Source organism: Bufo bufo, chromosome 1 (genome assembly GCF_905171765.1).
Source record: "Bufo bufo chromosome 1, aBufBuf1.1, whole genome shotgun sequence".
NCBI lineage: Eukaryota > Metazoa > Chordata > Amphibia > Anura > Bufonidae > Bufo > Bufo bufo.
Genome location: NC_053389.1, coordinates 83,160,366 through 83,187,387, shown reverse-complemented (window position 1 = coordinate 83,187,387; position 27,022 = coordinate 83,160,366). Strand labels below are relative to the sequence as shown.

General features: G+C 41.7%; 1 protein-coding gene across 1 annotated transcript in view; it reads left to right on the top strand.

Annotated features, from left to right (window-relative positions):
* The first annotated feature begins 1,216 nt into the window (after positions 1–1,216).
* HTR3B (5-hydroxytryptamine receptor 3B) overlaps positions 1,217–27,022 on the top strand; it is a 39,103-nt gene continuing 13,297 nt past the window's right edge. The window contains exons 1-6 of the mRNA XM_040418461.1: positions 1,217–1,295; positions 3,306–3,469; positions 13,451–13,495; positions 14,945–15,054; positions 15,867–16,036; positions 16,935–17,092. Of these exons, the coding sequence (XP_040274395.1) occupies positions 1,217–1,295; positions 3,306–3,469; positions 13,451–13,495; positions 14,945–15,054; positions 15,867–16,036; positions 16,935–17,092 (726 nt within the window). The remainder of the gene's footprint in view (positions 1,296–3,305; positions 3,470–13,450; positions 13,496–14,944; positions 15,055–15,866; positions 16,037–16,934; positions 17,093–27,022) is intronic.

Genomic DNA, 27,022 nt, shown 5'->3' with positions numbered 1-27,022 from the left:
AGAAATTGGGTTTAGTTGACAATACCCGCTTGAGTGCTGACCTTTAGATACTGTGAGTGGTTATTACTGGTAGGAGTGGGCTGGTCCTACTTCCGGCCAGGAGGGGGAGTTCTATTCCATACAGCAAGGATTTAGGAAGCATATGCCGGAGCTCCTATTCCAAGGGACTGTATCCAGTTTCTCCTGTGAGACCATTACTTCAGGGAATTTACCAGAAGCCAGTTTCCCCAAAAGCTACAGAAAATAAAGACAACAGAGTGATCAATGAAACCACAGCTTCAAGAACCCTGCTGCTGGTGAGGAAAAATAGGTCAGACGCCTATCACCTAGAACAAACACAAGGCCATAATAACTCCAAGCCTTTATAACACAGAGGACACCTATACCCACAAGTGCCTGCAAGGGCCATTAAATTGCCAGATAACCAGCCACGTGCCTCATCATCTGGTGACAGAAACTGCACTGTGTACCTAAAAGGGTTTTCCGAGATTTAAATACTGATGACCTATCCTCTGGATAAGTGGGGGTCCGACACCAGGCGCAGCGCAGTACATTGTATAGCGGCTGTGCTTGGTATTGCAGCTCAGCCCCATTCACTTCTAAGGGGATTAAGCTGCCCCTAGACCACGTGACCGATGAACGTGTCATCACACGCCTTGGGGAAAGCTGCAATAAGGCTGTGACCTGATCGTGAGGTCTGCCGGGTGTCAGACCTCCACCGATCAGATAATGATGACCTATCTTCTTGAGCTCCTGAGGGGCTCGCTTCAATGCCAATATGTGAAGGAAACCACTTAGCATAGTGCCAATATGTAACTGTACCCACCAAGCATAGTGCCCATATATAACTCTATCATAGAGCCCATATGTGACTGTAACCACCATGTATTGTGCCCATATGTGACTGTAACTGACAAGTATTTTGCTATATTTGTCTGTTTTCACTGTGTTGTTGGTCCCGTGCTGGGAGGTGGAACAATAGGGGGACAGACATATTATACATTATGACTGACAGGTCAAAGAGAATGGCATCACTGGGCACCTAAGGCCTCTGGACTGCACATCCTGCATATGTGACCTACAGTACATTATCTAAACAGGAGATATGGTTGACTCTTGATTCCACTTATTGTTTCAAATGATGGATTTTATGGTTTGCGCTCATCACAGTTTAGGAGTGTCCTTCATTCCTTCCATTAGGTCACATTGATCCAAGATGGCTTATCTTTTCTGTTCAGATGCTATTTTGGACGTTCTTATGAAAGTCATACATACAAGCTGGACCAAAGCCACAGGTAAAAGATCTCCAAGAAATCCAATTAGCTGTTCATTTGGAGCATTTCAAGAGCTTGTGGTATCTTCAATTCTGTTAGAAAAGATTAAATCAGACTTTTAATAAGATTACTTAAAATGAGGATGGTAGATGGAGAGGTCGCTCACTTACAGGTAACGGTAGACGTTTCCTTCATAGACTCCAGGCCTTGGAGTGTTTGTATATGGGTAAGTGTAGATGCTTCTAAGTTCTTAGCAGAAGCTGCCCTTTTCTTCAGAGAGGTCCAAGTCTGATCCAAAAACTCTGCTCCAATGGCCCATGTATCAGCAGTGATGATCTTATTGTCAGGTGAGGCTCTGTATGGTTGTATTATGTGTGACTGAATGGACTGTACATTTGTTGTTATGTTTTATCTATAGTGATATCTGTGTGTATTGGGAGATATTGATCAGATTTCAGAAGATATTGATTTTTTTTCTTGCTTTTGTGTGATTCCAAAGTAAATGCATTAGCTTGCTAAATTCTACTGAGAATTTATGGGATATTTTGGGGAAGTAATGTACTGCCTTTCACCCGTTTCACAATTCATGCAGGTAATATTTATATTATACGATTCAAAAATGTTTTTTATTGCCTATACAGTATGTATTATATATACTGTATAATATCTGATATCTTATAATATCTGTATATGAAATCTTAAATCTTACTAGGACTATCATCACACAGGCAGTTTTCCATGCAGTTTATTTAATAAATCTAGAAGTGGATGCACTCTTGACTTTGACTAAAAAATGTGCATCAAAAACTGCATGTGTGATTCTAGCCTAATAATGTTTGGTGGCAGCAATACATTATTGCTATTATTATTAGTAGTCCATATAATGTGTGTATATATATATATATATATCTCCGGTATTTTCATAACCTATGTTGTGTTTAGTTGGCAAATCACTACTACCACTACTACTATTAACACTACTACCACTACTAATATTACCACTACTACTACCACCACTACTATTACTACTACCACTAGTACTACCACTACTACCACTACTACTACTACCACTACTACCACACCCACTAGATTTGATCACCGGGTTATAATGAATATATAGTGCTGAGAGCAGCCCAAACAATTCAATGTACTAAACACACCAAAAATTAGCTCCAAACACATGTATATATAAACATGAAAGAGTCTTTATTTAACATACATTAATTTTACATATATAAAAAAATATACTTTGTAAAAACAGCAGCAAGGAAGGGGGAAACCTTCAGTGAGGAAAAAACAACCCTAGAGGAGGCTGAGGGGTCAACACACAAAGGTATATAGATTGCCGAGAGAAGCCACACACAAGCAAGCCAGTAAGACAATAGAAGCCATCAGACAGAAAAATCCAAAAGTAAGGCATAAACAGACCTATGTGTGGAAAGGATAAGCAAATAACTACCCAAGAATGCGTGTGGAACCCTCAGCCGCCTCCTCCCGACGTTGTTTCGCCAGTAACACCTGGCTTCTTCACCATGCAGGATAAATATAAATATTTTATATTTTAATGCTTTCAACATTTTTTAATGCAGCTATACCAATGATCTTTATTTTTTATTGTTTGCTTTTATTTATAGATGTTTTATTGTTTATTTTTATTTGTAAATTTGGGAAGGGGATGCTTTAATTTTTAAATGCTCTTTTTTCTATATTAAAAAAAAAAAAAAAATTTTAAACACTTTTTTTTCCACAATTATTTTTATTCTGCCTAGGCAATGTTAACAATGTTAACAAGCTATCATCAGATGTCATGGTTGCAATTGTCTTTGGAAGCAGAGACAGCACATGTGGCGCTACACTTCTGGCTAGTGGTGCATGTTCAGTCACTACTCTAGAATCCACTTATGAGTTTCAGCTCCTGCTCCACTCCTGGAGAGATGTCCGGCCCTGTCAATTAACTAGCTGGTGGGCGCTTCTTTACCTGTGGGGGCAGCCCAGTCTTGTGTCTTATAAGAACTATTATTATTTTCCCAGCTGCTGCACTGCAGACATTTGCTGTTGATGGAAAGAATTCAAGTTTACTTCATCTGACAAAGAACCTTCTGATCAACTACAGTAAAGGTGTCAGACCTGTGAGGAACTGGAGCCAAGCCATCACCGTGTTCATAGACCTCTTTGTTCACGCTGTGTTGGATGTTGTAAGACAAAAATCTACATTTTATCATTTGGGTTTTGCAATTTTTACAATGTGTGTTTAGTTTTAAGCTTTAATTTAAGGGTGTGAATAATTATGCTGCATTTTGTTCCCTTCAGGGCATTTAAAACAAAAACACATGGCTCTGCCAAAGATACAGTTATTGTAACAGACAGTGAGTGTGGACCCACTGTGCCAACTAACCAGACTTTGGTCTAAACCTAAGGGCGTTGTTCTGGTGGTTCCCTGGTATTCACCCTTTAACTCCTGTACAGGGGTCTGGACTTCGCTGCAGGTAACCAACCAGGCTGCTACCTCCTGGTGTAGATGGCAGCGGACCAATGGGGTTCAGAGACACAGGTGAGGAGCATCAACGACTCAGACAAAAGGTGTAGTCTGAATACAGTCCAAGGACAGGGCAGGTTGAGTACATATTCCAGATAGCACTTCCTAGGATGGGGCAGGTTGAGTACCTGTGTAATCCAGATAACAATTCCAAGGTAGGTTCAGGCGGTAAGGAGCAGAATTGGTAATCAGGCAAGGTACAGTACACAGGTAGAGAGATGAGAGATCACCTCTGCTAGTTACAAGACACAAGATAACCCAAAACTCAGACAAGGAGCTGGATCCACAGCCCAGTTGAATAGGGAGTCTGATGAGCACTTTAATCAGCAGCTGGGAGCAATAGGGAAAGATTAATTTTCGAAAAGCTGACAAGAAGTTCACTGAGCTTTGATTACAATACACAAAGGGAGAGAGGAGTGACGCCTGCACTTGCTCAGGACAGCATGACAATGGTGGGCAAGGACCACCGGTGTCACCATTATATAGCAGCTCTCCACTCTGGTTCAGAAGGGAGCGGAGACCCTCTCTATAACTTATGGCCTAACAGAGAATATTTACTTAAAACAACCCCTGCTCAGTTTTGTGCATGCAATCCATATAATAATACAAATAATAATCTTATTTAGTTTTACCATATTTTGCAGTATTTTACAGTTTAGAGGGTGTATGTACAAATCAAAATAGTCATCATAGGTTTGCAGGCTAATATACAAATGAGACTCTCTTCACAAGAACTTACAATCTATGAGGAACTAAGAGTTCCTCAAGATAAAAATGATTGTTTCATCAAGTGGTCTAGCCATCTTTGATCTAAATAGAGTAGTGCAGCTATATTAGCCAGTGCATTGTGTGCAGGGATTACTGTTGAATAATGGTGTTCGGTTCTGAAAAATGAGGGTGGGGTTGGGGTTAAATGGGGAAAAGTCAGTTTAGTGTTAAGCCTGCCTAAAAATATGTTTTTAAAGCTAAGCAGGTAAGGAATTAACATGATTGTTCTGTCCATATGAAAAGCTATGTGCCTCCATAGTAACAGACTACGACCAATACTGTGTAGTCGGATCTTGCAGTCATGTGTTCCTTTTTGATTAAATTTTCACTTAATCACATTTTGTTCAGCCATGGTAATGACTGCCATCAGAAATATCTGGTCTCTGTATGGCAAATGGCCAGGTTCCCTGAACTGTATATTATGTCGGACCACCCTCCATCTTGTACTCATTTGGTGTTGAGGAAGTCTGTTATACTTTGTCTCAAGTACAGTGACCAGGGGCAGACTGATCATAGACCCAACATGGAAATTTCCCAGTAGGCCGATGCCCAGGGGGTCGCCAGAGCCTTCTTCACGGTAACCAGCTACATATATAATGCTCTCAGCATTAATTAATACTAGGAGTAAGTACTTATGCACCTGACCAAGGGCCCCAGGTGCCCTCCTAAACTCAACTGTATCAGGATGGGGATACACTTGAATACTGTAGGGAGGGCAGCAGTATTTTGTGCTGCAATGGGGTATTTGGTTCTTCCGAAGCAGTATTTTGTGATGCACTGTGATATTTGTTTCTTCTGGGGTGCTGTTTTATGGGGGTGGTGTTATGGTTTTGTAGGCCTTACCTTCCTCTGTTGTTCCTGCCTACTTGTATTGCCCTGTCATCTGTCAATTTGGACCCGCCTAAAACATAGGGCCACTTTTAGTTGTTTTTCCAGGGCTACTTTAATTTCCCAGTCTGCGCTGACAGTGACCATGCTGATTGTAGATTGGGGGTGTACTATATGGTCTTTATGTAGTGTCTCAAGGCTATACAATATATACCTGTATATATATTGGTAGATTCTTGGGGAAGGAGGAATAAAAAGAATAAAAAACTAATTAGGAACTAGTGAACCAGTAGAGATAAGTTGGCAGAATTTTTTGAAAAATTTAGTTGGGGGAGAGAGGAGAAGTGTCACGGACATGCCAAGACATGCGGACGTTCCCGCGACAGGTGGCAGGGGATCTGTGAGACTGGCAACCCGTGGTTTGGTCTGACATGTTTTCCTTTTGGATCGAATGACGTCTGTGTTGTTTCTGGTGCTGGCCACACCTTCTGTCCCCATGTGTTGCTATTGTGGTCCTTTATCCTTATCTATTTGTTGTTGTTTCTCCCAATATGCTATGCGGTTTATAGCTTCTGTTGGACTTGTGGTTAGCTTGTGTTTAGTTCTCGGCTGAGTTCCTGGTGCTACCAAAGTGTTTCCATTCCCTTTTGTATTTTGTTTTGATATATGTGTGTGTTGCCTTTCCCTGTTGTTTGTCATTAGGCCTGAGGGAGACTCCTGTTTGTCCTTCCCTTTGGAGGAACAGGTAGACTCAGTCCTGACATTAGATCCAGGGTCCTATAGGGTGAGATAGGATTCTAGGTATCCTGTGTATGAACTTGCCTACCTTTGGGGCCTGTTCATACTGGTAGTCTGTCAGGACTGGAGTTAGGGTTTTCTCTAGGAGGTGTCCTGCCTAATCTCTTTTAAGACATTCTGGTTCTCTTGTCCTTCTAGAAAGAAAAACTACTTTGCATATTTTATTGAGAAAGGTATATGCTTTGAAGAGTGTTGTAATTCTCTTATTTCAGTTGAAGGTTTCTTTGTCTGAAGGTGTTGTCTGTCTATGTTAGGCTTCATGCACACGACCATTGTTTTATTCCGTGTCCGTTGTTCTGTTTTTCGTGATTTTCTGTGGACCCATTGACTTTCAATGGGCCCGTTGAAAACTCGGCTAATGCATGATCCGTGGTTCCAGTCCGTCCAAAAAAATATAACCTGTCCTATTTTATCACGGAAAACGGTTCGCGGACCCATTCAAGTCAATGGGACTGTGAAAAAACGCGGAGGCACACAAGATTTGACTTTGATTTTTTTTTAACTTTCCTTCATGTCTGGTGATCCTCCAAAAATAAAGGAAGACACACGGAAACAAAAACGGAAACAGATCACGGAACAACGGAACCCCATTTTGCGGAACGGAACACAACAACAGTCGTGTGCATGAGGCCTTATACTGATGATGTATCTTCGGGTGAATAGGAAGGAGTTATATTTATATGTACTTGCTGCTGCACATCAAGTAGCTAAACAGTAAGAAGAATACAGCAGCAATAAGCACTGCATTATTTTCACACAGTGGATTGGCAGATATGTGTTTCTGCTTTTTAACCCCTTAAGGACTCAGCCCTATTTCACCTTAAGGACTTGGCCATTTTTTGCAAATCTGACCAGTGTCACTTTAAGTGCTGATAACTTTAAAACGCTTTGACTTATCCAGGCCATTCTGAGACTGTTTTTTCGTCACATATTGTACTTCATGACACTGGTAAAATGAAGTAAAAAAAAAAACTTTTTTATTTATAAAAAAATACCAAATTAACCAAAAAATTTTAAAAAATTGCAAATTTCCAAGTTTCACTTTCTCTACTTCTATAATACATAGTAATACCTCCAAAAATAGTTATTACTTTACATTCCCCATATGTCTACTTCATGTTTGGATCATTTTGGGAATTATATTTTATTTTTTGGGGATGTTACAAGGCTTAGAAATTTAGAAGCAAATCTTGAAATTTTTCTGAAATTTTCAAAAATCCTATTTTTAGGGACCAGTTCAGGTCTGAAGTCACTTTGCGAGGCTTACATAATAGAAACCACCCAAAAATGACCCCATTCTATAAATTACACCTCTCAAGGTATTCAAAACGGATTTTTACAAACTTTGTTAACCCTTTAGGTGTTCCACAACAATTAATGGAAAATAGAGATACAATTTAAAAATTTCACTTTTTTGGCAGATTTTCCATTTTAATATTTTTTTTTCCAGTTACAAAGCAAGGGTTAACAGCCAAACCAAACTCAATATTTATGGCCCTTATTCTGTAGTTTACAGAAACACCCCATATGTGGTCGTAAACCGCTGTACGGGCACACGGCAGGGCGCAGAAGGAAAGGAATGCCATACGGTTTTTGGAAGGCAGGTTTTGCTGGACTGTTTTTTTTGACACCATGTCCCATTTGAAGCCCCCCTGATGCACCCCTAGAGTAGAAACTCCATAAAAGTGACCCCATCTAAGAAACTACACCCCTCAAGGTATTCAAAACTGATTTTTACAAACGTCGTTAACCCTTTAGGTGTTCCACAAGAATTAATGGAAAATAGAGATACAATTTCAGAATTTCACTTTTTTGGCAGATTTTCCATTTTAATAATTTTTTTCCGGTTACAAAGCAAGGGTTAACAGCCAAACCAAACTCAATATTTATGGCCCTGATTCTGTAGTTTACAGAAACACCCCATATGTGGTCGTAAACAGCTGTACGGGCCCACGGCAGGGCGCAGAAGGAATGGAATGCCATACGGTTTTTGGAAGGCAGATTTTGCTGGACTGTTTTTTTTGACACCATGTCCCATTTGAAGCCACCCTGGTGCACCCCTAGAGTAGAAACTCCCAAAAAGTGGCCCCATTTTAGAAACTACGGGATAGGGTGGCAATATTGTTGGTACTAGTTTAGAGTACATATGATTTTTGGTTGCTCTATATTAGACTTTTTGTGAGGCAAGATAACAAGAAATAGCTGTTTTGGCACTGTTTTTATTTTTTGTTATCTACAACATTCATCTGACAGGTTAGATCATGTGATATTTTTATAGACCAGGTTGTCACGGATGCGGCGATACCTAATATGTTTACTTTTTTTATTTATGTAAGTTTTACACAACGATTTCATTTTTGAAGCAAAAAAAATGTTTTAGTGTTTCCATAGTCTGAGAGCCATAATTTTTTCAGTTTTTGGGCGATTACCTTGGGTAGGGTATGATTTTTGCGGGATGAGATGATGGTTTTATTGGCACTATTTTGGGGTGCGTGTGACTTTTTGATCGCTTGCTATTACACTTTTTGTGATGTAGGGTGACAAAAAATGGTTTATTTAGCACAGTTTTTATTTTAAATTTTTTATGGTGTTCATGTGAGGGGTTAGGTAATGTGATATTTTTTTAGAGCCGGTCGATACGGATGCGGCGATACCTAATATGTATACTTTTTGTTTATTTATGTAAGTTTTACACAATGATTTCATTTTTGAAGCAAAAAAAATCATGTTTTAGTGTTTCCATAGTCTGAGAGCCATATTTTTTTCAGTTTTTGGGCCATTACCTTGGGTAGGGTATGATCTTTGCGGGATGAGATGATGGTTTTATTGGCACAATTTTGGGGTGCGTGTGAATTTTTGATCGCTTGCTATTACACTTTTTGTGATGTAGGTGACAAAAAATTGTTCATTTAGCACAGTTTTTATTAAAAAAATATTACGGTGTTCATCTGAGGGGTTAGATCATGTGATATTTTTATATAGCCGGTGGATATAGACGCGGCGATACCTAATATGTATACTTTTTTTTTATTTATGTAAGTTTTACACAATAATATAATTTTTGAAACAAGAAAAAAATCTTGTTTTAGTGTCTCCATATTCTGAGAGCCATAGTTTTTTTCAGTTTTTGGGCGATTATCTTAGGTAGGGTCTCATTTTTTGCGGGATGAGATGACGGTTTGATTGGCACTATTTTGGGGTGCATATGACTTTTTGATTGCTTGCTATTACACTTTTTGTGATGTAAGGTGACAAAAAATGGTTTATTTAGCACAGTTTTTATTTTTTATTTGTTACGGTGTTCATCTGAGAGGTTAGGTCGTGTGATATTTTTATAGAGTCGGTCGATACGAACGCGGAGATACCAAATATGTATACTTTTTTTTTTTATTTATGTAAGTTTTACACAATAACAGCTTTTTAAAAATAAAAAAAAATGATGTTTTAGTGTCTCCATATTCTGAGCCATAGTTTTTTTATTTTTTGAAAGATTGTCCCAGGTAGGGGCTCATTTTTTGCGGGATGAGGTGACAGTTAGATTGGTACTATTTTGGTGGGCAAACGCCTTTTTGATCGCTTGCTGTTGTACTTTTTGTGATGTAAGGTGACAAAAAAATGGTTTATTTAGCACAGTTTTTTTTTTGTTTTACGGTGTTCATCTGAGGGGTTAGGTCATGTGATATGTTTATAGAGCCGGTCGATACGGACACGGCGATACCTAATATGTATCCTTTTTTATTTCCCCCTATAATTAACCAATTTTTTTAACTTTATTTGGCGAAAATTGACGTTTTTGTTTATTTTTACTTGAAACGTTAAATTTTATTTGGGGAAAACTTTCTTTTTTCTACTTTTTTTTTGTCCCACTTTGGGACTTGAACTTTGGGGGGTATATTCCTTTACAATGCATTCCAATACTTCTGTATTGGAATGCATTGGCTGTATGAGTAATACTGTGTGTTTAACTCATACAGCTTCCGGGGCCTGTGAGATCCAGGGGGCTGGATCTCACAGGCTCGTCACCAGAAGGCAGCGCAATGCCTTCCTTAGACATCGCGCTGCCTTCCATGCCATCGGGACCCCCCTACAGCCGCATGGGGACCCGATGGCACTGCCCGACCGCCGCCGCAAACCGCAGGTAAAGCCGCAAACCGCAGGTTTGAATTTACCTGCTAGTTGCGGCGATCGCCAATACGGGGGGTCACATGACCCCCCCGGTGTTGTGACAGGATGCCCACTGAATGATTTCAGCGGGCATCCTGTTCCGATTATCCCCCGCCGTGCTGCAATCGCGGTTTAAACCCATGACATACCGGTACGTCATGGGTCCTTAAGGACTCGGGAAACATGCCGTACCAGTACGTCATGCGTCCCTAAGGCGTTAAACAGGTTTATGTAGCAAAGCTATAAAAAAAAAAAAGCTAAGCTAGCCTCACATCTGCAACTAGTTCTTTTAGGAGAAAAGAGCACAATCAGACAAAACCAGATGAGAACAACATTTCTAGCTGCAAGGATTTGGGGGAACCTCTGGGTGGGTACTATTTCTATTATTGAGACCAGTTGTTATATACATGATGACTATTGTAGGCTAGACAACACTCCTCTGGATTTCTGGGTAAAATGTATGCACATTATCATGTTTAACATCTGCCGGTGTCAGATTTAGGAGTCAGGTTTAGAAAAGCTAATTTCCTTTCCCAGAAACACAAAGGGGCATCGTCTTGCCTACATATTGTGTACGCGTCGTACCAAGGGCTGTCCTTCGGGGCTCTGTTGTAGGCAAATGTCTTCACAGTAATTATTCCAAATGTTGTACATATTTTATCATTATTTATATGGCATACAGTGATATTATAACTAACACTATGCTTTTAGTTTAATTGGAACATTCTAATTAGGGCCAATGAAAAATATGGCGACACTAATGTCCAAGGGTGAACATGTAGTTACCGGTAGTATACAATCTTCTATTTCTGCATATTCTCCTATGAAAAACTGTTGTTTGAACCCCTGAATAACATTGTTCTCCTCCAACTCCTGATTAATGACTCAGCAACTAATTAAAATGGCGTGAGAAGCCAGTGATTTGTTTAAAGTGTCATCTGAAGGTGACGTCTCATTTAATCAAAGATAAACCAGAAACAACTACCTAGAACACAAGTAATCAATTCAAGAACACAATAATTCAAGAACCAGACTTCTGACAATGTTAGTGAGGTTTATTTCTCCAGCACATTATTATTATTATTATTATTATTATTATTATTATTATTGTTGTTGTTGTTGTTGTTGTTGTTGTAATAATAATAATAATTATTATTATATGCCTTTCATGTGATCTAATTGTATCGGTTGGGCAGTGCAAGAACCTTCTAGTATCTGAAAACATGGAAATAAAACTATTTCGGGGACTCTCATAGATACTGGACAACTATACTTTGAGGGTTTTATTCACATGATTGTATATGGATTTATATGTTTTTTTTTTTTTTTTAAACACTATGACTAAAATATAATATTGTCTGTGAAGGTTCTCATTTATCCAGGTCATGGTATATCTGTAAAGAATAAATTAAGGCAACTGGACTTACTGTAGATTTCTTGAAAACGTTTCACTCGTTCTTCCAACGAGCTTTCTCAATTCTGAGTGACTGTACAAGAGTTCTCTGGGAATAAATATGTAACTGAATCAACATCTGGTAATTATACCCAGCATGGGGTCAGAGGTCATTATACCCAGCATAGGGTCAAAGGTGTTGATTCCATTATCCTAATTGGAGTCAGTAGGTGATAATGACCTCCCAGAAAAAGGTGTCGAGACAGCATTGTATGTGGCAGACAATAGATGTCTAACGCCCCAGCCTCTATTCAAGCTTGGCTTCTCCCTTTTTACATAGATGGCCTCCTTCACACCTCGTTTGTACCGATTGTACAAGTCCAGTTGCCTTGATTTATTCTTTACAGATACAATATAATACTGTTTTGCTATTTTGGCTTATTTACTCTCACAGTTCTCACATAACAGGGGTAGGAAATTTCACCAACGCAGTCATCTAGTTTCAACATGTAACTTCCTGTTCAAGGGATAGGGATAAGTATTTGATTTTTGGTGATCCAATTGTTGGGAACAATCATGATCCCAGTGGTCAGTTCCTCACCAATCTATCAGTTATCCCTAGAGAAGAACAAGTCGATTCTAAACAAATTGAATTCAACCTGAGTTTTGTAAAAATCTGAGCATCTGAAACCAAATTTTTAGTGATTTGGGCAAATTTTGGCGCCATAGACTTAGTGCGAGACATAGAGAAAAATAAATGAATAAAAAATGAACAAAAAAGAGAGAGATAAAATTTTGAGTCCAAGGAGACCTCAAAGTGTCATACACAAATTTTCAGGCCAGTAGAATTGAATTTTGACTGATTATTTCATCCCTTCTTATCCCATATCCAGTAGATAGGGGATAGCATGTTCTTTATAGAATACTTAAATAAGGAGTATTCTGACCAAAGACTTTTATGGCATCAGAAGGATACTTTATTAGCGCCTAATAAGCTGGATATTCTTCGAGAATGCTGGACCCATGATCCCCATTTATATGCTCAGCCTTGTCTATCCTTCTTCTGCTCTCTGTCTTCTAGAGGTCACTGGCCCCTGTTCTTCCCCCATCTATCAGATACTTATAACATATTCTATAGATGTGCTGCAAGTTCATGGTGGGAATACCACTTTATAGTTGGACCTGGAAAAAGGATGTCATTTTCTTTTTGGCTAGGGCTACATGGTGATCATGGTTGCTACACCCTTGCTGGATTTTTTTGCATTTTGGTGTCACAGTATGGTAACTTGAGAGTTGTACTATGGCCCCATACAGTTCAGTGGCTGCTCTGCTACACAGCAATCTCTATGTAGCTCTATGAACCACTATAAAGAACATGTATACTGTGTTGCTGTTCCTTAATACTGGTCTAGCACCCTTAGCAGCACCCAATATTTTACATTTATTTTATTTTAAACTATCAAATGAATGGTGTCAAACTGGAACCTTCTTCTTTTATTACAAAAATATTAAATACAAATCACACCTTCATAAAATGTACTTAGATTTTCAATTACCTAGGACTTTCCTGTCTCCTCCTTTCCAAGTTTCCCAACCACATTCCTTAAACATCTCATATATAGTTTTTGTTTTTATCCTTGGATACCATGCTACAATCTACATGAGGTTAAGATATTTACTATTTTCCAGGACGGGCAGAATCAGAAGCTGACGACCAGTATTTGGTACAGACAGGTACGTGTAATACATTTGTATATCATGACATCACTTAAAGGGCATCTGTCAGCAAATTTGTAGCTATGAAACTGGCTGATCTGTTACATGTGCGCTTGGCTGTTTAAGGGGGTACTATATCTCCTTAGGGAAAGAGCGCCTTAATCAGCATGAGGAGACTTATAGGCCATACATGCTCCTCTGGAAGGAAAGGGATGCAAAGTAGCTCGTAACAAGCTTTGCCTCTAATGCCACCAGATGTAAGGCAGCTATCCTATAAGTCAATGTTCAGCTCTAGTACCCCCCTAACTCTGACAGGCCTCTCACCCAGTCAAGCAGTACTCTCTGCTCTGCACTGATGAGGGGCAATCACCTCGAAACAGCTGTCTCCAGATGAGGTGCTGGCTTATTTAATATCCAAGTCATGTCTCAAGGCTTAGTTAAAGAGCTGAACATTGACTTATAGGATAGCTGCCTTACATCTGGTGGCATTAGAGGCAGAGCTTGTTAAGAGCTCATTTGCATCCCTTCCCTCCCACAATTCCAGAGAAGCATGTATGGCCTATAAGTCTCCTCATGCTGATTAAGGCGCTCTCTCCATAAGGAGAGATAGTACCCCCCTAACCCTGACAGGCCTCTCACCCAGTCAAGCCAGTCCTCTCTGCTCTGCTCTGCTGAGGGGCAATCACCCCGAAACAGCTGTCTGCAGATGAGGTGCTGGCTTATTTAATATCCAAGTCATGTCTCAAGGCTTAGTTAAAGAGCTGAACATTGACTTATAGGATAGTTGCCTTACATCTGGCGGCATTAGAGGCAGTGCTTGTTAAGAGCTCATTTGCATCCCTTTCCTGGCTGTTTAAGGCATGTGTGTTGGTCCCATGTTCATATGTTCCTGCATAGCTGAGAAAAACGAAGTTTTATTATATGCAAATGAGCCTCTAGGTGTAATGGTAACACCGCCATTGCTCCTAGAGGCTCCTATTGGCATATATTAAAACATCATTTTTCTCAGCAATGCGGGCACATATGAACATGGATCCAACGTAGATGTCTTCAGCTGCCAAGCGCACATGTACTGTAACAGGTCAGCCATTTTCACAGGTACAAATCTACTGACAGATGCCCTTTTAAAGGGGTTGTCTACCTCTCTATATGAAGAACCTGCCATGCCGATCAGCTGATGGATCTGGCACCTCTAACCCTCCATCATGTTCACCTGTGGACGCACTTTTCCTCTGGTGGAAGCACATTTTTCCTTTTTCCTTTACAGCTGCATAGGCAGGTCATGTTAGCTGGAATGGAAACAGCTCCATACTGGTGTATAGAGGGGTGTCCAGGGCGGAAGACCCCTTCTACGACATCCACATGACCATAAGACATCCCCTTTAAGAACACCTGCAAATATGTTTATCTTTATTATCTAGATTATCTATATTTCTCAGATTTACTTTTTTTTATTTTTTATTCTAGATGTGGAAGGATGAATTTCTGGCCTGGAATTCAAGTCAGTTTGATGGAATTGGAGAAATTTCCCTCCCGCTCAGTGCTGTTTGGGTTCCAGACATTGTTATCAATGAATTGTATGTAAAAGCTGACACCACATCAAATGCCTTACTCTCAGAATTTCAATCATTTTGGTTTGACACATGGAAGTTTTATTAGATGTGGGGTCACGTACTGTAGTAAAGTATAGAATTTTTGTAGGGAGAGATTTGGCAAAACTGGTGCCCATAGCAACTAATCAGATTGCACCTTTAATTTTTCAAAAGAGCTCTGAGGAATGTAAGGTGGAATCTGATTGGTTGCTGTGGGCAACTAAGCCAGTTTTCCTTTGCACCGGTTTTAAAAAATCTGCCTCAGTTTCTCACCATAATCTAAAACTCTTTAAATTCACATGAAAAGAAAGGTGAAAATTGACAGCAAAAGGACCATAATTAAGCTAAAGTTGGTCCTACACATTTTATGTGTATGGATCAAACCACCGATTTCAGCAGGGTTGGCTGACCGCCTAATGTGTATGGTGGCCTTCCAAGCGGGCAAATTGGATTCAATGGCCTGATCCTTTTGTTAGCGGGGAGATAAGCTACTTCCCGGCATTGGCTTTCTACCTTCTCCCTGTTTACTACATACGTATGCTCCACCATATGCATAGGAGGATCAGGAGAGATAGCCTTCAGCTGAACGAGCACTCGGCTGATAGACCTAGATGTCACGTGTATGGTTAGCTTATCCTATACATAGGATCTGTGATCATGTAGACCTATCTCAGATATTTCTATGTTATCATTGCAATGCTGATGACAAAGTCCTCCATATAAAAAGCTCAATGACATGATTTATCTGTCCTGCAATAAAGCACATTGGGTGACACAAGCCAATTTGTGCCCTACAGTATAGAAGATGGGAAGTCACCTGATTTACCGTATGTGTACGTGAGCTCTTCTGGAACGATCAGGAACTACAAGCCCATGCAGGTGGTGTCAGCCTGCAATCTGGAGACGTACGCCTTCCCTTTTGATATACAGAACTGCAGTCTGACCTTCAGCAGCTGTTTGCATACAGGTAATGGGTGTAGCGGTACGTTCAGGCAGGGTTGCCAACCGTCCAGGAGTATCTGGACAGTCCGTAAAAATAGGTGACTTGTTTCCTATCAATTTCTTCAAAACTTCTAGAAGGTACAATAAAATAAATGAATGGCGCAACTTGAATAGTTGCTCCACAGGGAATTTAAGCAGTTACTAAAATGGAAATATCAGGAGAGGTTACAGGTCCTCTTTAAAGGGGTTGTCCGGGTTCAGAGCTGAAACCAGACATCCCTCCATTTTCACCCCGGCAGCCCCCCTGACATGAGCATCGGAGCAGTTCATGCTCCGATGCTCTCCTTTGACCTGCACTAGATTGCGCAGGGCAAAGGCATTTTTTGGAGATCCGGTGACGTACCGGGGCTCTCCATGGGGCTGCCAGGAAGCCCGGTGACGTCACTGGCTAGGGCAGAGGGCAAACAGCTAGGGCAGAGCTAAAGCCCGCCCCTCAGAGCTGGTGACGTCACCGAACACACTGCCGGGCGGAAGTTTACGCCCGGCAGTGTGTTATTGAAAACAAAAGAGCCCGTGCCCTGCGTGATTGAGCGCAGGGCAAGGGAGCGCATTGGAGCATGAGATGTTCCGATGCTAGCCTCAGGGGGGCTGTCTGGGTGAAAATAAGGGTATGTCCGGGTTCAGCTCTGAACCCGGACAACTCCTTTAAGTATGAAGGATCAGGAATGTTGAAATCCTTCTCTCCCCTGAAATCTGCCACTGTGAGAAAGTAAAGAGGTCCCCCATACACATTAGAAGTTTGGCCAACATGAGTCTGATCAGAATGGCCAGATCTGCTATATGTGTAATTGAAAAAGAACGACTTGTGATAATCCTGTGACGTGAAGAACCGATCTAACTGTATGGATTGTTTTTTGTCTTAGTGAATGATCTCAATCTGTCCATCTGGAGGAGCTATGAGGAAATCAGCAATGACAAAAGCATATTTTTAAATGACGGAGAGTGGGAACTTCTGTCTGTACCCTCCAACTATGAGATTCTACATACCCATGGCGGAAGCTTCGCTCAGGTCCAATTTAATGTATGTGAATGTTTTTCATTGGTTTAGTCAACATATTGAATCTATCTATGTATTTATGTATATATGTCATAAATTTTAACATAGAAGTTATGCTTAACCAATTCCAGACTGGACCCTTTACCCCCTTTCCAGACCGCATTACTTTTATTTCCATTTGGATATATATAAATAATTGCTGTACCTTTTTTTTCGGAGATATAGTGGACTTGATGTCCCCTTTCCGTAATGGACATTTTGATATATAGGATGTATGGATTATGGTCTCCATTGGCAGGACTAGAAGCAGTGGTATGGTGTGTAGTGACCTTTTTTATTATTATTTTATTTTACATTTGGTGCCCCCATAAATTCATGCAAGAACTTTGGGGATTATTTAACATTACATTTTTTATTGATGATTTCTCCTGTAATTGGGGTTGACATATTAGCCCCAGTTACAGGGAGGGGAGATACAGCCCCGAGAGGTTTTGTACAAGGTTGTTGAGCCTGACTGCAGGGCTGATCTGGGTCTGCTAACACCCAGCTGTGACCATCACTTATTATCGTTTACACATATAGGTGTCACCTTCCATTGAAATCCTGTGATGTCAATGAGAAGTGATCTCTGCAGTCTCAGCCAATTGTGAGGCTTTAGATTAAAAAATAATATATGCTGTAGATGTTGATATGGAAAAAAAAAATCAACAGGATTCTTTAAAAATATGTTCAAACGTCATAAAAACTGTATTTAAGCAAGCATTTTGATGAAATAATACTATTTCAATATGGTTTAAACATGTCCATCTGGGACATTGATGTTATGTTGCTTTGATATACAGGTGAAACTCGAAAAATTTGAATATTTTGCAAAAGTCCATTTATTTCAGTAATGCAAATTAAAAGGAATTGCATTAAAGGGAACCTGTCATCAAAAAATCGCCTATTAAGCTGTTAAGAGTACCTTATAGTGCTACATAGTTGTGTTCCATAGCACTTTTTTGTCCTTTTCCTGCATTTATCGTCACTGAGAAATCAATGTTTTAATCAGCCGCTGCCCCGTGTTTCAAGTCAGGCTTGAAGTCAAGGGGGCAGCGGCCTAGGCGTCTCCAATCCTGCTTTTCCGGCCTCTCGCATGCGCAGTAAAGGGCTGCTGTAGCGCGATCCCGGCTCCGGCTCGTACACTCAGCCGGCTTCAGTCTCACTACTGCGCATGCGCCCGCCAGCCTTACATACTCTCGCCCGGCATCTTCTCTTCCTGCGCATACAGAGCGCGAGTATGTAAGACTGGCCGGTGCATGCGCAGTAGTGAGACTGAAGCCGGCTGAGTGTACGAGCCGGAGCCGGGATCGCGCTACAGCAGCCCTTTACTGCGCATGCGGGCTGAGAGCGTGGTCCCGGCACTGAGATGTGGCGTGTCAATCAAGGCGGCGAGAGGCCGGAAAAGCAGGATTGCAGACGCCTAGGCCACTGCCCCCTTGACTTCAAGCCTGACTTGAAACACGGGGCAGCGGCTGATTAAAACATTGATTTCTCAGTGACGATAAATGCAGGAAAAGGACGAAAAAGTGCTATAGGACACAACTATGTAGCACTATAAGGTACTCTTAACAGCTTAATAGGCGATTTTTTGGTGACAGGTTCCCTTTAATGCAGCTTAAAATTTGAATTTTGTGAAAAGGTTCAATATTCTAGCCTCAAAGTGTCACACTCTAGTCAGCTAATTAATCCATATCTCCTGAGCAAAGGGTACCTCAAAATTGAGACTTTGGGGTTTCATAAGCTGTAAACCATAATTATCCAAATTATAACAAATAAAGGCTTGAAATATCTCGCTTTGCATGTAATGAGTCTATCACATATGTTAGTTTCACCTTTTAAGTTGCATTACTGAAATAAATGAACTTTGCAAGATATTCTAATTTTTCGAGTTTCACCTGTACCATTAATGTCAGATATTTGCGGGTCCCACCTTTTTGACCTGCTCCCATCTAGAGAATGGGACCCCTGAAATCAAGGAGAGCACACAGCTCTCCATTCATCATGAGGGAAGTTCTGAAAACAAGCCAGCGCTTAGCTATTTTTCAAACTCCTACGGCTGTGAATGAAGGATTGCCAAGTAGTGATGGCCAGTTCGCATTGTTCGCTTGCGAACATATGCGGGCTGCCATCTTTTTTCACAAGTCCGGCTCGCGGCCCTTACCTGTGCCGCGAGCCGGTCTGAAAACAAATGCGGTCACCGGGAGCAGGCAGTTCCTAGAACAGCCCGATGAAGGCCCCCGGTGGCTGTTCTCGGAACTGCCTGCTCCCGCTGACCGCACTTGTTTTCAGACCGGCTCGCGCACAAGCACAGCCAGGTAAGGGCTTACCTGTGCCTCGCCGGACTTGTGAAAAAAGATGGCAGCCCGCATATGTTCGAAGGCGAACAATGCGAACTGGCCATCACTGTTGCCAAGCATGCAAAAACTGGTGGTGGCAACCAGCCAAAGGCTATCCTACCCTATCTTCTACAAGGGATGGAAAAGTGCATTCATTCCAGTCTTGATACTGTTGGTGGTGGTCTTCTGATGTGAACCCCTAGAAAAAAATTACATATCCAGACCTGAGTGACATGCTTGCATATTGTCGGCTGTCCTGATGCCCAGGTTTATGACCATGCATACCAACAAAACAGTATGTTCCATGCCAAGCACCCACTTTTCCATCAGTATGGTTCCATAGCTGAGAAGAAAATAAATGTTGCCATAATTGGAATCGGCTGTTGTGCGTTATGTGCAGAGCTAATCTGTGTCAATAACTCCGCACATGATTGTATCGATATATGGAAAGGGCATCCATGCAGACACATTTTAATTATTCCCTTTTGATCATATGTAGAGATGAGCGAATCGAAGTTGACAAAGTGGAATTCGATCTGAATTTTAAGGAAAAATGTGATTTGCACCTAAGCCTAATTTCCTCACGCTTCGTGGTAACGAATCACATTTTTTCCTAAAATGGCTTTTAGGAAATGGAGCAAGAGATCACCCACAATGCCGTGCATGCGGCCAATCAGCATCAGCCAGCCCCTGTGATGTCACAGCCCTATAAATAGCCTCAGTCATCTTGGATTCTGCCATTTTCCAGTGTGTTTAGTGCAGGGAGAGACGTCAGCAGGCGCTAGGGACAGTGCTAGGAAAGACTTTATTGTGCTGCAAAAACTATTTACAAGTTCAGGGAAAGATTATTCAAGGTGTAGTGAAAGGATAGGGAGGCATTATCCACACTATAAAAGGAGAACAGGGTCCAATAGGAGAGTGTACAGACTGGGTAATAGGAGCGATTCTATTACACCTTGCTACACTGACTGGGGATCCAAATTGCAGTTATACTGCTGCTTTTAGGTTGTTTGCACTTTATGATACATCAGTAATTCCAGCAAACCTTGCTTGTTATTGGGATGCAAGTGATACAGCCATTTACGGGGTGTATTAATAGGAAAGATACGTACGTCCCATTAGCCCTTCTGCGGTGAATTGGGATTGTTATATTTCTTTTTTGGGGTGTAGTAATAGGAAAAAGAATACGTCTTAATTGCCGTTCTGTGGTGAAGGTACATTGTACTACATCCTTTTTTGGGAGGTACAGTATTATTTTAATTTAATTCTTTTATTATACAGTATGTCAGACAGACAGGTGACATGCCCTTCAAAGGGAACGGGCAGTGGCCAAAATGTTTCTGTCGCAGGCAGCAGAAGAAGTGGGGGTGGCAGCAGGATTCGCAGCGAGAGACCTGAGCTCCCGGTGTAATCTAGTGGTTGTGTCTTGACCAGCAACCCAGCGGTGCTTGAATGGTTGACTCGGTCTTTGACTTCGTCTCAAGTGACATCAGACACCCCCAGCCAAGAGGCGGTGAGGCGGTGAGTTCCTCTGAAACAAAGCTTAGTTGACATGGCCTGGGAGCAGGCCCTGTGCCCCCACCTGTCCTCAACCTTCCTCTGTCATTTTCAGTTCCCTCAGCGCGAGAAATATTATATTCTGTAGGCTCGGCTCTGCTTTTCAGCGAAGACGAGCTACTAGAGGACAGTCAGCAGCTACTGCCCGACCAAGATCTGGAGTAGACATCCGCAGCTTACTCCGGTAGCCAGGCAAGTAGTGATGATGAGAGTCGCGTGGGAGCAGGTGTTGCGAGCGGTCAGGCTCCTGGCTCTGAGATCGTTTGTCCCTCTAAGACCATTTGTCCCTCTGGCTCTGAGACTGTTTGACCTCCTCGAAGGGCATTGTCTAAGTGAACCCCTCGATCTTCTCAGTACCCCTGATGGTAGGGATAGACTTTCCCGAGGGGAACACCAGGTCGTTGCCAGGAGCAACAGTGCAGGACAAAGGATGAGGCAGAGGCGAAGTCAGACAGGCAATAGGTCAGGGCATGCAGCACAGGTATAGGTCAGGTATAGGTCAGGCAATCCGGATTGGCAATAGGAGAGTCAAGGCAAGCAGGCAGGGTTCAAACAGGTAGCAGAGTCCAGGAACACAGGTACGAGTCAGGAACACAAGCGGCTATCAGGAACCTTAGCAGGACACAAGGACATTGACACTGAGGCATCTGGCAGGGGGGTTGAGTCACTTATATATGTGCAGGAGGGCTAGAATTGGTTGGCGAGGTCACATGATCCAACCCGTAAACCACCTCGCTTCGCAGCAGCGGTGCAGGGGTTCACGGAGGCAGCGGTAGTAGGCAGTCAGTGCGGAGTGTTGGGGGGGAAAATGGCATACTCAGCGGTGTGACAATTTTTTGTTAGGCCGCCGGAGGAGGTGAACATGGCCATTTGCCGATTTGTAGGCAGAAGGTGAAGCGTTGCCAGGGTGCCAATGTTGGCACTACCACCCTACGTCAACACATGCAGCATCACCATAAAGTGGCCCAGGAAAACCGTGGCTCCGATGTGGTGGCCCAGCCTGCCGCAGCAACTGCTACAACACCCAGTGGGACGCACCCAATTTCATGCAGTCAAGGCTCCACCACCTCAGCCGAAGTGAGCTGTCTGTCCTTCCCATCATTTGCTGGTCCGGATGCTCCTGCTCTTCCTACTCCTTGTCAGTCATTCCGTCAGCAATAGATTACCGAAGCGATTGCCAAGAGACAACAGTATGCTTGCACTCATCCAATGGCACAGAAGCTAAACGTACTCCTGGCCAAGTTGCTGGTGCTGCAGTCCCTCCCTTTCCAAGTGGTGGACTTGGCACCATTTAGAGAACTGATAATTTGTGCCGAACCGAGGTGGAGAGTCCCAAGCCGTCATTTCTTTGCCAAAAAGGTAGTACCAGCCCTGTACAGATATGTAGAACAGAAGGTGGGCCACTCCTTGATAGTGTTGATCACAAATATTCGAATTGCGAATTTTTATTGCGAATATCAGCACTTCGAGAATTCGTGAATATTTAGAATATAGTGATATATATTTGTAATTTCGAATATTCGAGATTTTTTTTTTAATCAGTACACATGATCCCTCCCTGTTTCTAGCTTGTGGGCCAATGAGAAGGCTGCAATATCTTTGACTTTAGGAGTAGTGTTGATTCCGAATTTTCATAATGCGAATTTTTGTAATGAGATTCAAAGAGATCGTGAAAACTCCGATCCGATGGTATATTCTAACCCCCAGGCGTTTCCATGGTGACAGGGACGCTTGTCGGGGAGGAGTATGCCAAAGTGGAACAACTGTACAGATAAAAAAAAAAAAGACAAATATTCTAAAAAACTTATATTCGTTTTTTTGACTATTCGTAATATTCTAAAACAAGAATATATAGCAATATAGCTAATATAAAAAAAAACTAATGTAGAACAATTTAGCTAATATAGTGCTATAATCTTTTTTTTTATAGTTGTCATTTTTTTTCCAATCTGAACTTCAGATGAGAAAAAAATTACAACTATTAGACAAAGAAGATTATAGCACTATATTAGCTACAGTAAATTGCTCTATATATGTTTTTTTTTCGAATATTCGCTATATTGCTATATATTCGTTTTTTAGCATATTCGTAATATTCTAAAACAGGAATATATAGCAATATAGCGAATATTCGAGATTTTTTTAAAATCAGTACACATGATCACTCCCTGCTTCTAGCTTGCGGGCCAATGAGAAGGCTGCAATATCTTTGACTTTAGTAGTGTTGATTGCGAATTTTCGTAATGCAAATTTTCGTAATATAATAATTCGCTATATTGCATATATTCTTGTTTTACAATATTACGAATATTCTAAAAAATTTATATATAGCAATATAGCGAATATTCAAAAAAAAATACAAATATAGAGCAATTTAGCTAATATAGTGCTATAATCTTCTTTGTTTAATAGTTGCAATTTTTTTCTCATCTGAAGTTCAGACTGGAAAAAAATTGCAACTATTAAAAGAAAAGTTTATAGCACTATATTAGCTAAATTGTTCTACATTCTTATTTTTTTCGAATATTCGTTATATTGCTATATATTCTTGTTTTAGAATATTACGAATATTCAAAAAAACGAAAATATTAGTTTTTTTAGAATATTTGTCTTTTTTTTTTAAATCTGTACAGTTGTTCCACTTTGGCATACTCCTCCCTGACAAGCGTCCCCATCACCATGGGAACGCCTGGGGGTTAGAATATACCATTGGGTCTGAGTTTTCACGATCTCATTGATTCACATTACGAAAATTCTCATTACAAAAATTCGCAATCAACACTACTCCTAACGAATATTCGAATTCGTGAATATTCAACAAATATTCTACAAAATATTCGCGAAATATCGCAAATTCGAATATGACCCCTGCCACTCATCACTAGTCCTTGATACTGTCGGTGTATGCCAAAGTGCACGGCAGGGCAGATGTGTGGAGCTGTAACTACGGTCAAGGACAATATATGTCCTTTACGGCCAACTGGGTAAATGTGGTTCATGCCCAGCCACACCAGCAACTTGGCCAGGTGACGCCGCTTCCGCCTCCATGTTTTCACGCAGTTGGTCCTGCAACAATGTCCGCCTCTGCCTCCTCATTCTCCACCGTGTCCTCAGCCTTCACTGAAGGGGCAATTCACAGTGCTCTATCAGCATACTACATGTGCAGGGCACGGCGGTGTCAAACTGTTCTGCACCTACGGTAGTTTGCCTGGGCGAAAGGAGTCACACAGGGGAGGAACTGCTCTGCGTCCTTCATCAAGAAATCGAATCCTGGCTTTCTCCTCGACAACTCAAAATCGGAACCATTGTTACCGACAATGGGAAGAACATGGTGTCGGCGCTGCATCAAGGAGGGCTGAGCCAGGAAAATTTGCATGCACTTTTGACACTTGTACACTGCAAAGCACACACTCCTTGAGCTGCAACGGCAGAACGGCTTCCCCCAACATAGGCTGATATGCGACGTTTCCACCCACCATATATTGGACTGATTATATAAACAGAGAAAGGCCATAAACGATTTCTTGATGATACAGACGGACAGAGGAACTTCCCTGTGTAATTTCGATGTTAGCCAGTGGCAGCTCATGGGTGACACCTGCTGTTTGTCGGGCCCTTTGAGGAGACCACTTTATTTTTCAGTTGCCAGGAGTACGGGATGAACAACGTCATTCCACTGATTCATATTCTGGAACAGATGCTGCTAAATCTGACTGGCCTAGGGACAGGAGACGTGGCGACTACATCTCTCAGCCACATGAGCCCTGTGGGGGCTGAACTAGAGGAGGAGGAGGAGGAGTAGGACATTCGAGCACAAGCAATGTGTAGAGAAATGGCTGTTTTTCTACACAGGTGACAGGAGAGGAGGTTCAGCTGGAGGAGCTACAGGGCGTAGCCACCTCACCACTCTCTGGTCTCCTCATGCGGCTGCCACCTCAACACTATGTCACTGGGCAACTCTGTGGTCTCCTCATGCTGCTGCGACCTCACCTCTATGTCACTGGGCCACTCTGTGGTCTGCTCATGCTTCTGCCACATCACCTCTATGTCACTTGGCCACTTTGTGGTCTCCTCATGCTGCTGCCACCTCACCACTATGTCACTAGGCCACTCTGTGGTCTCCTCATCTGCTGCCACCTCACCTCTATGTCACTGGGCCACTCTGTGGTCTCCTCATGCTGCTGCCACATCACCACTCTGTGGACTTCCCATGCTGCTGCTACCTCAACACTATGTCACTGGGCCACTTCTCATGCTGTTTCCACTCTCCCCACTCCATGACTGGGCCACTATTTTGCCTTTTTGGCCTGGTTGACATCATCATTTTTTTTTTTACCCTTCTTCTGATCTGTCAGAAGGAAGGAAAAATGGATCCTGTCTATGTAGCAGCTGTAAGGCCTGCATGACATGGTCCCTATTTTGCATCAGAATTAGTAACATAGTATATAAGGCCGAAAAAAAGACATTTATACATCCAGTTCGGCCTGTTATCCTGCAAGTTGATCCAGAGGAAGGCAAAAAAAAACCTGTGAGGTATAAGCAAATTGTCCCCACTTAAGGGGGAACAAATTCCTTTCAGACTCCAATAAAGCAATCAGAATAACTCCCTGGATCAACGACCCCTCTCTAGTAGCTATAGCCTGTAATATTATTACACTCCAGAAATTCATCCAAGCCCCCCTTGAATTATTTTATTTTACTCACCATCACCACCTCCTCAGGCAGAGAGTTCCATAGTCTCACTGCTCTTACCGTAAAGAATCCTCTTCTATGTTTGTATACAAACCTTCTTTCTTCCAGACACACAGGATGTCCCCTCGTTACAGTCACAGACCTGGGGATAAATAGATGATGGAAGAGATCTCTGTACTGCCCCCTGATATATTTATACATAGTAATTAGATCTCCCCTCAGTCGTCTTTTTTCTAAAGTGAATAACCCTAATGTTGATAATCTTTCAGGGTACAGTACTCCATGTGTGGTCTGACTAGTGAATCGGCTTATGATTTGGTAGCCAAAAGCAGGAGTGGGTACAAAACACAGAAGACATGCAAATATTCCATTCATGTGTCATCTCTGTTTTGGATCCACTCCTGTTTTTTCTGGCTTTAGCAATACTGATGGATTACTGACCAAATGATAACCAAGTGAAGGCGGATGCTCCACAGACAGGATCCGTTTTTTGGGGGTTATTGTTCTGAAGGTTCAGAGGAAGGGCAAAATAATCATTGACGTCAATTCAAACTTACTGCTGACACCCTCTCCACTCTGTCAGGGGGGCTCTACTTGTATAAGCATTTAATAGAACAGGTTCTGTAGACGTACAGTACAGACCAAAGGTTTGGACACACCTTCTCATTCAAAGAGTTTTCTTTATTTTCATGACTTTGAAGGCATCAAAACTATGAATTAACACATGTGGAATTATATACATAACAAACAAGTGTGAAACAACTGAAAATATGTCATATTCTAGGTTCTTCAAAGTAGCCACCTTTTGCTTTGGTCCAGCTCACCCCAAACCATCTCGATTGGGTTCAGGTCCGGTGACTGTGGAGGCCAGGTCATCTGGCGCAGCACCCCATCACTCTCCTTCATGGTCAAATAGCCCTTACTTTCAAAGTTTTCCCAATTTTTCGGCTGACTGACTGACCTTCATTTCTTAAAGTAATGATGGCCACTCGTTTTTCTTTACTTAGCTGCTTTTTTCTTGCCATAATACAAATTCTAACAGTCTATTCAGTAGGACTATGTGTGTGTATCCACCTGACTTCTCCTCAACGCCACTGATGGTCCCAACCCCATTTATAAGGCAAGAAATCCCACTTATTAAACCTGACAGGGCACACCTGTGAAGTGAAAACCATTTCAGGGGACTACCTCTTGAAGCTCATCAAGAGAATGCCAAGAGTGTGCAAAGCAGTAATCAAAGCAAAAGGTGGCTACTTTGAAGAACCTAGAATATGACATATTTTCAGTTGTTTCACACTTGTTTGTAATGTATATAATTCCACATGTG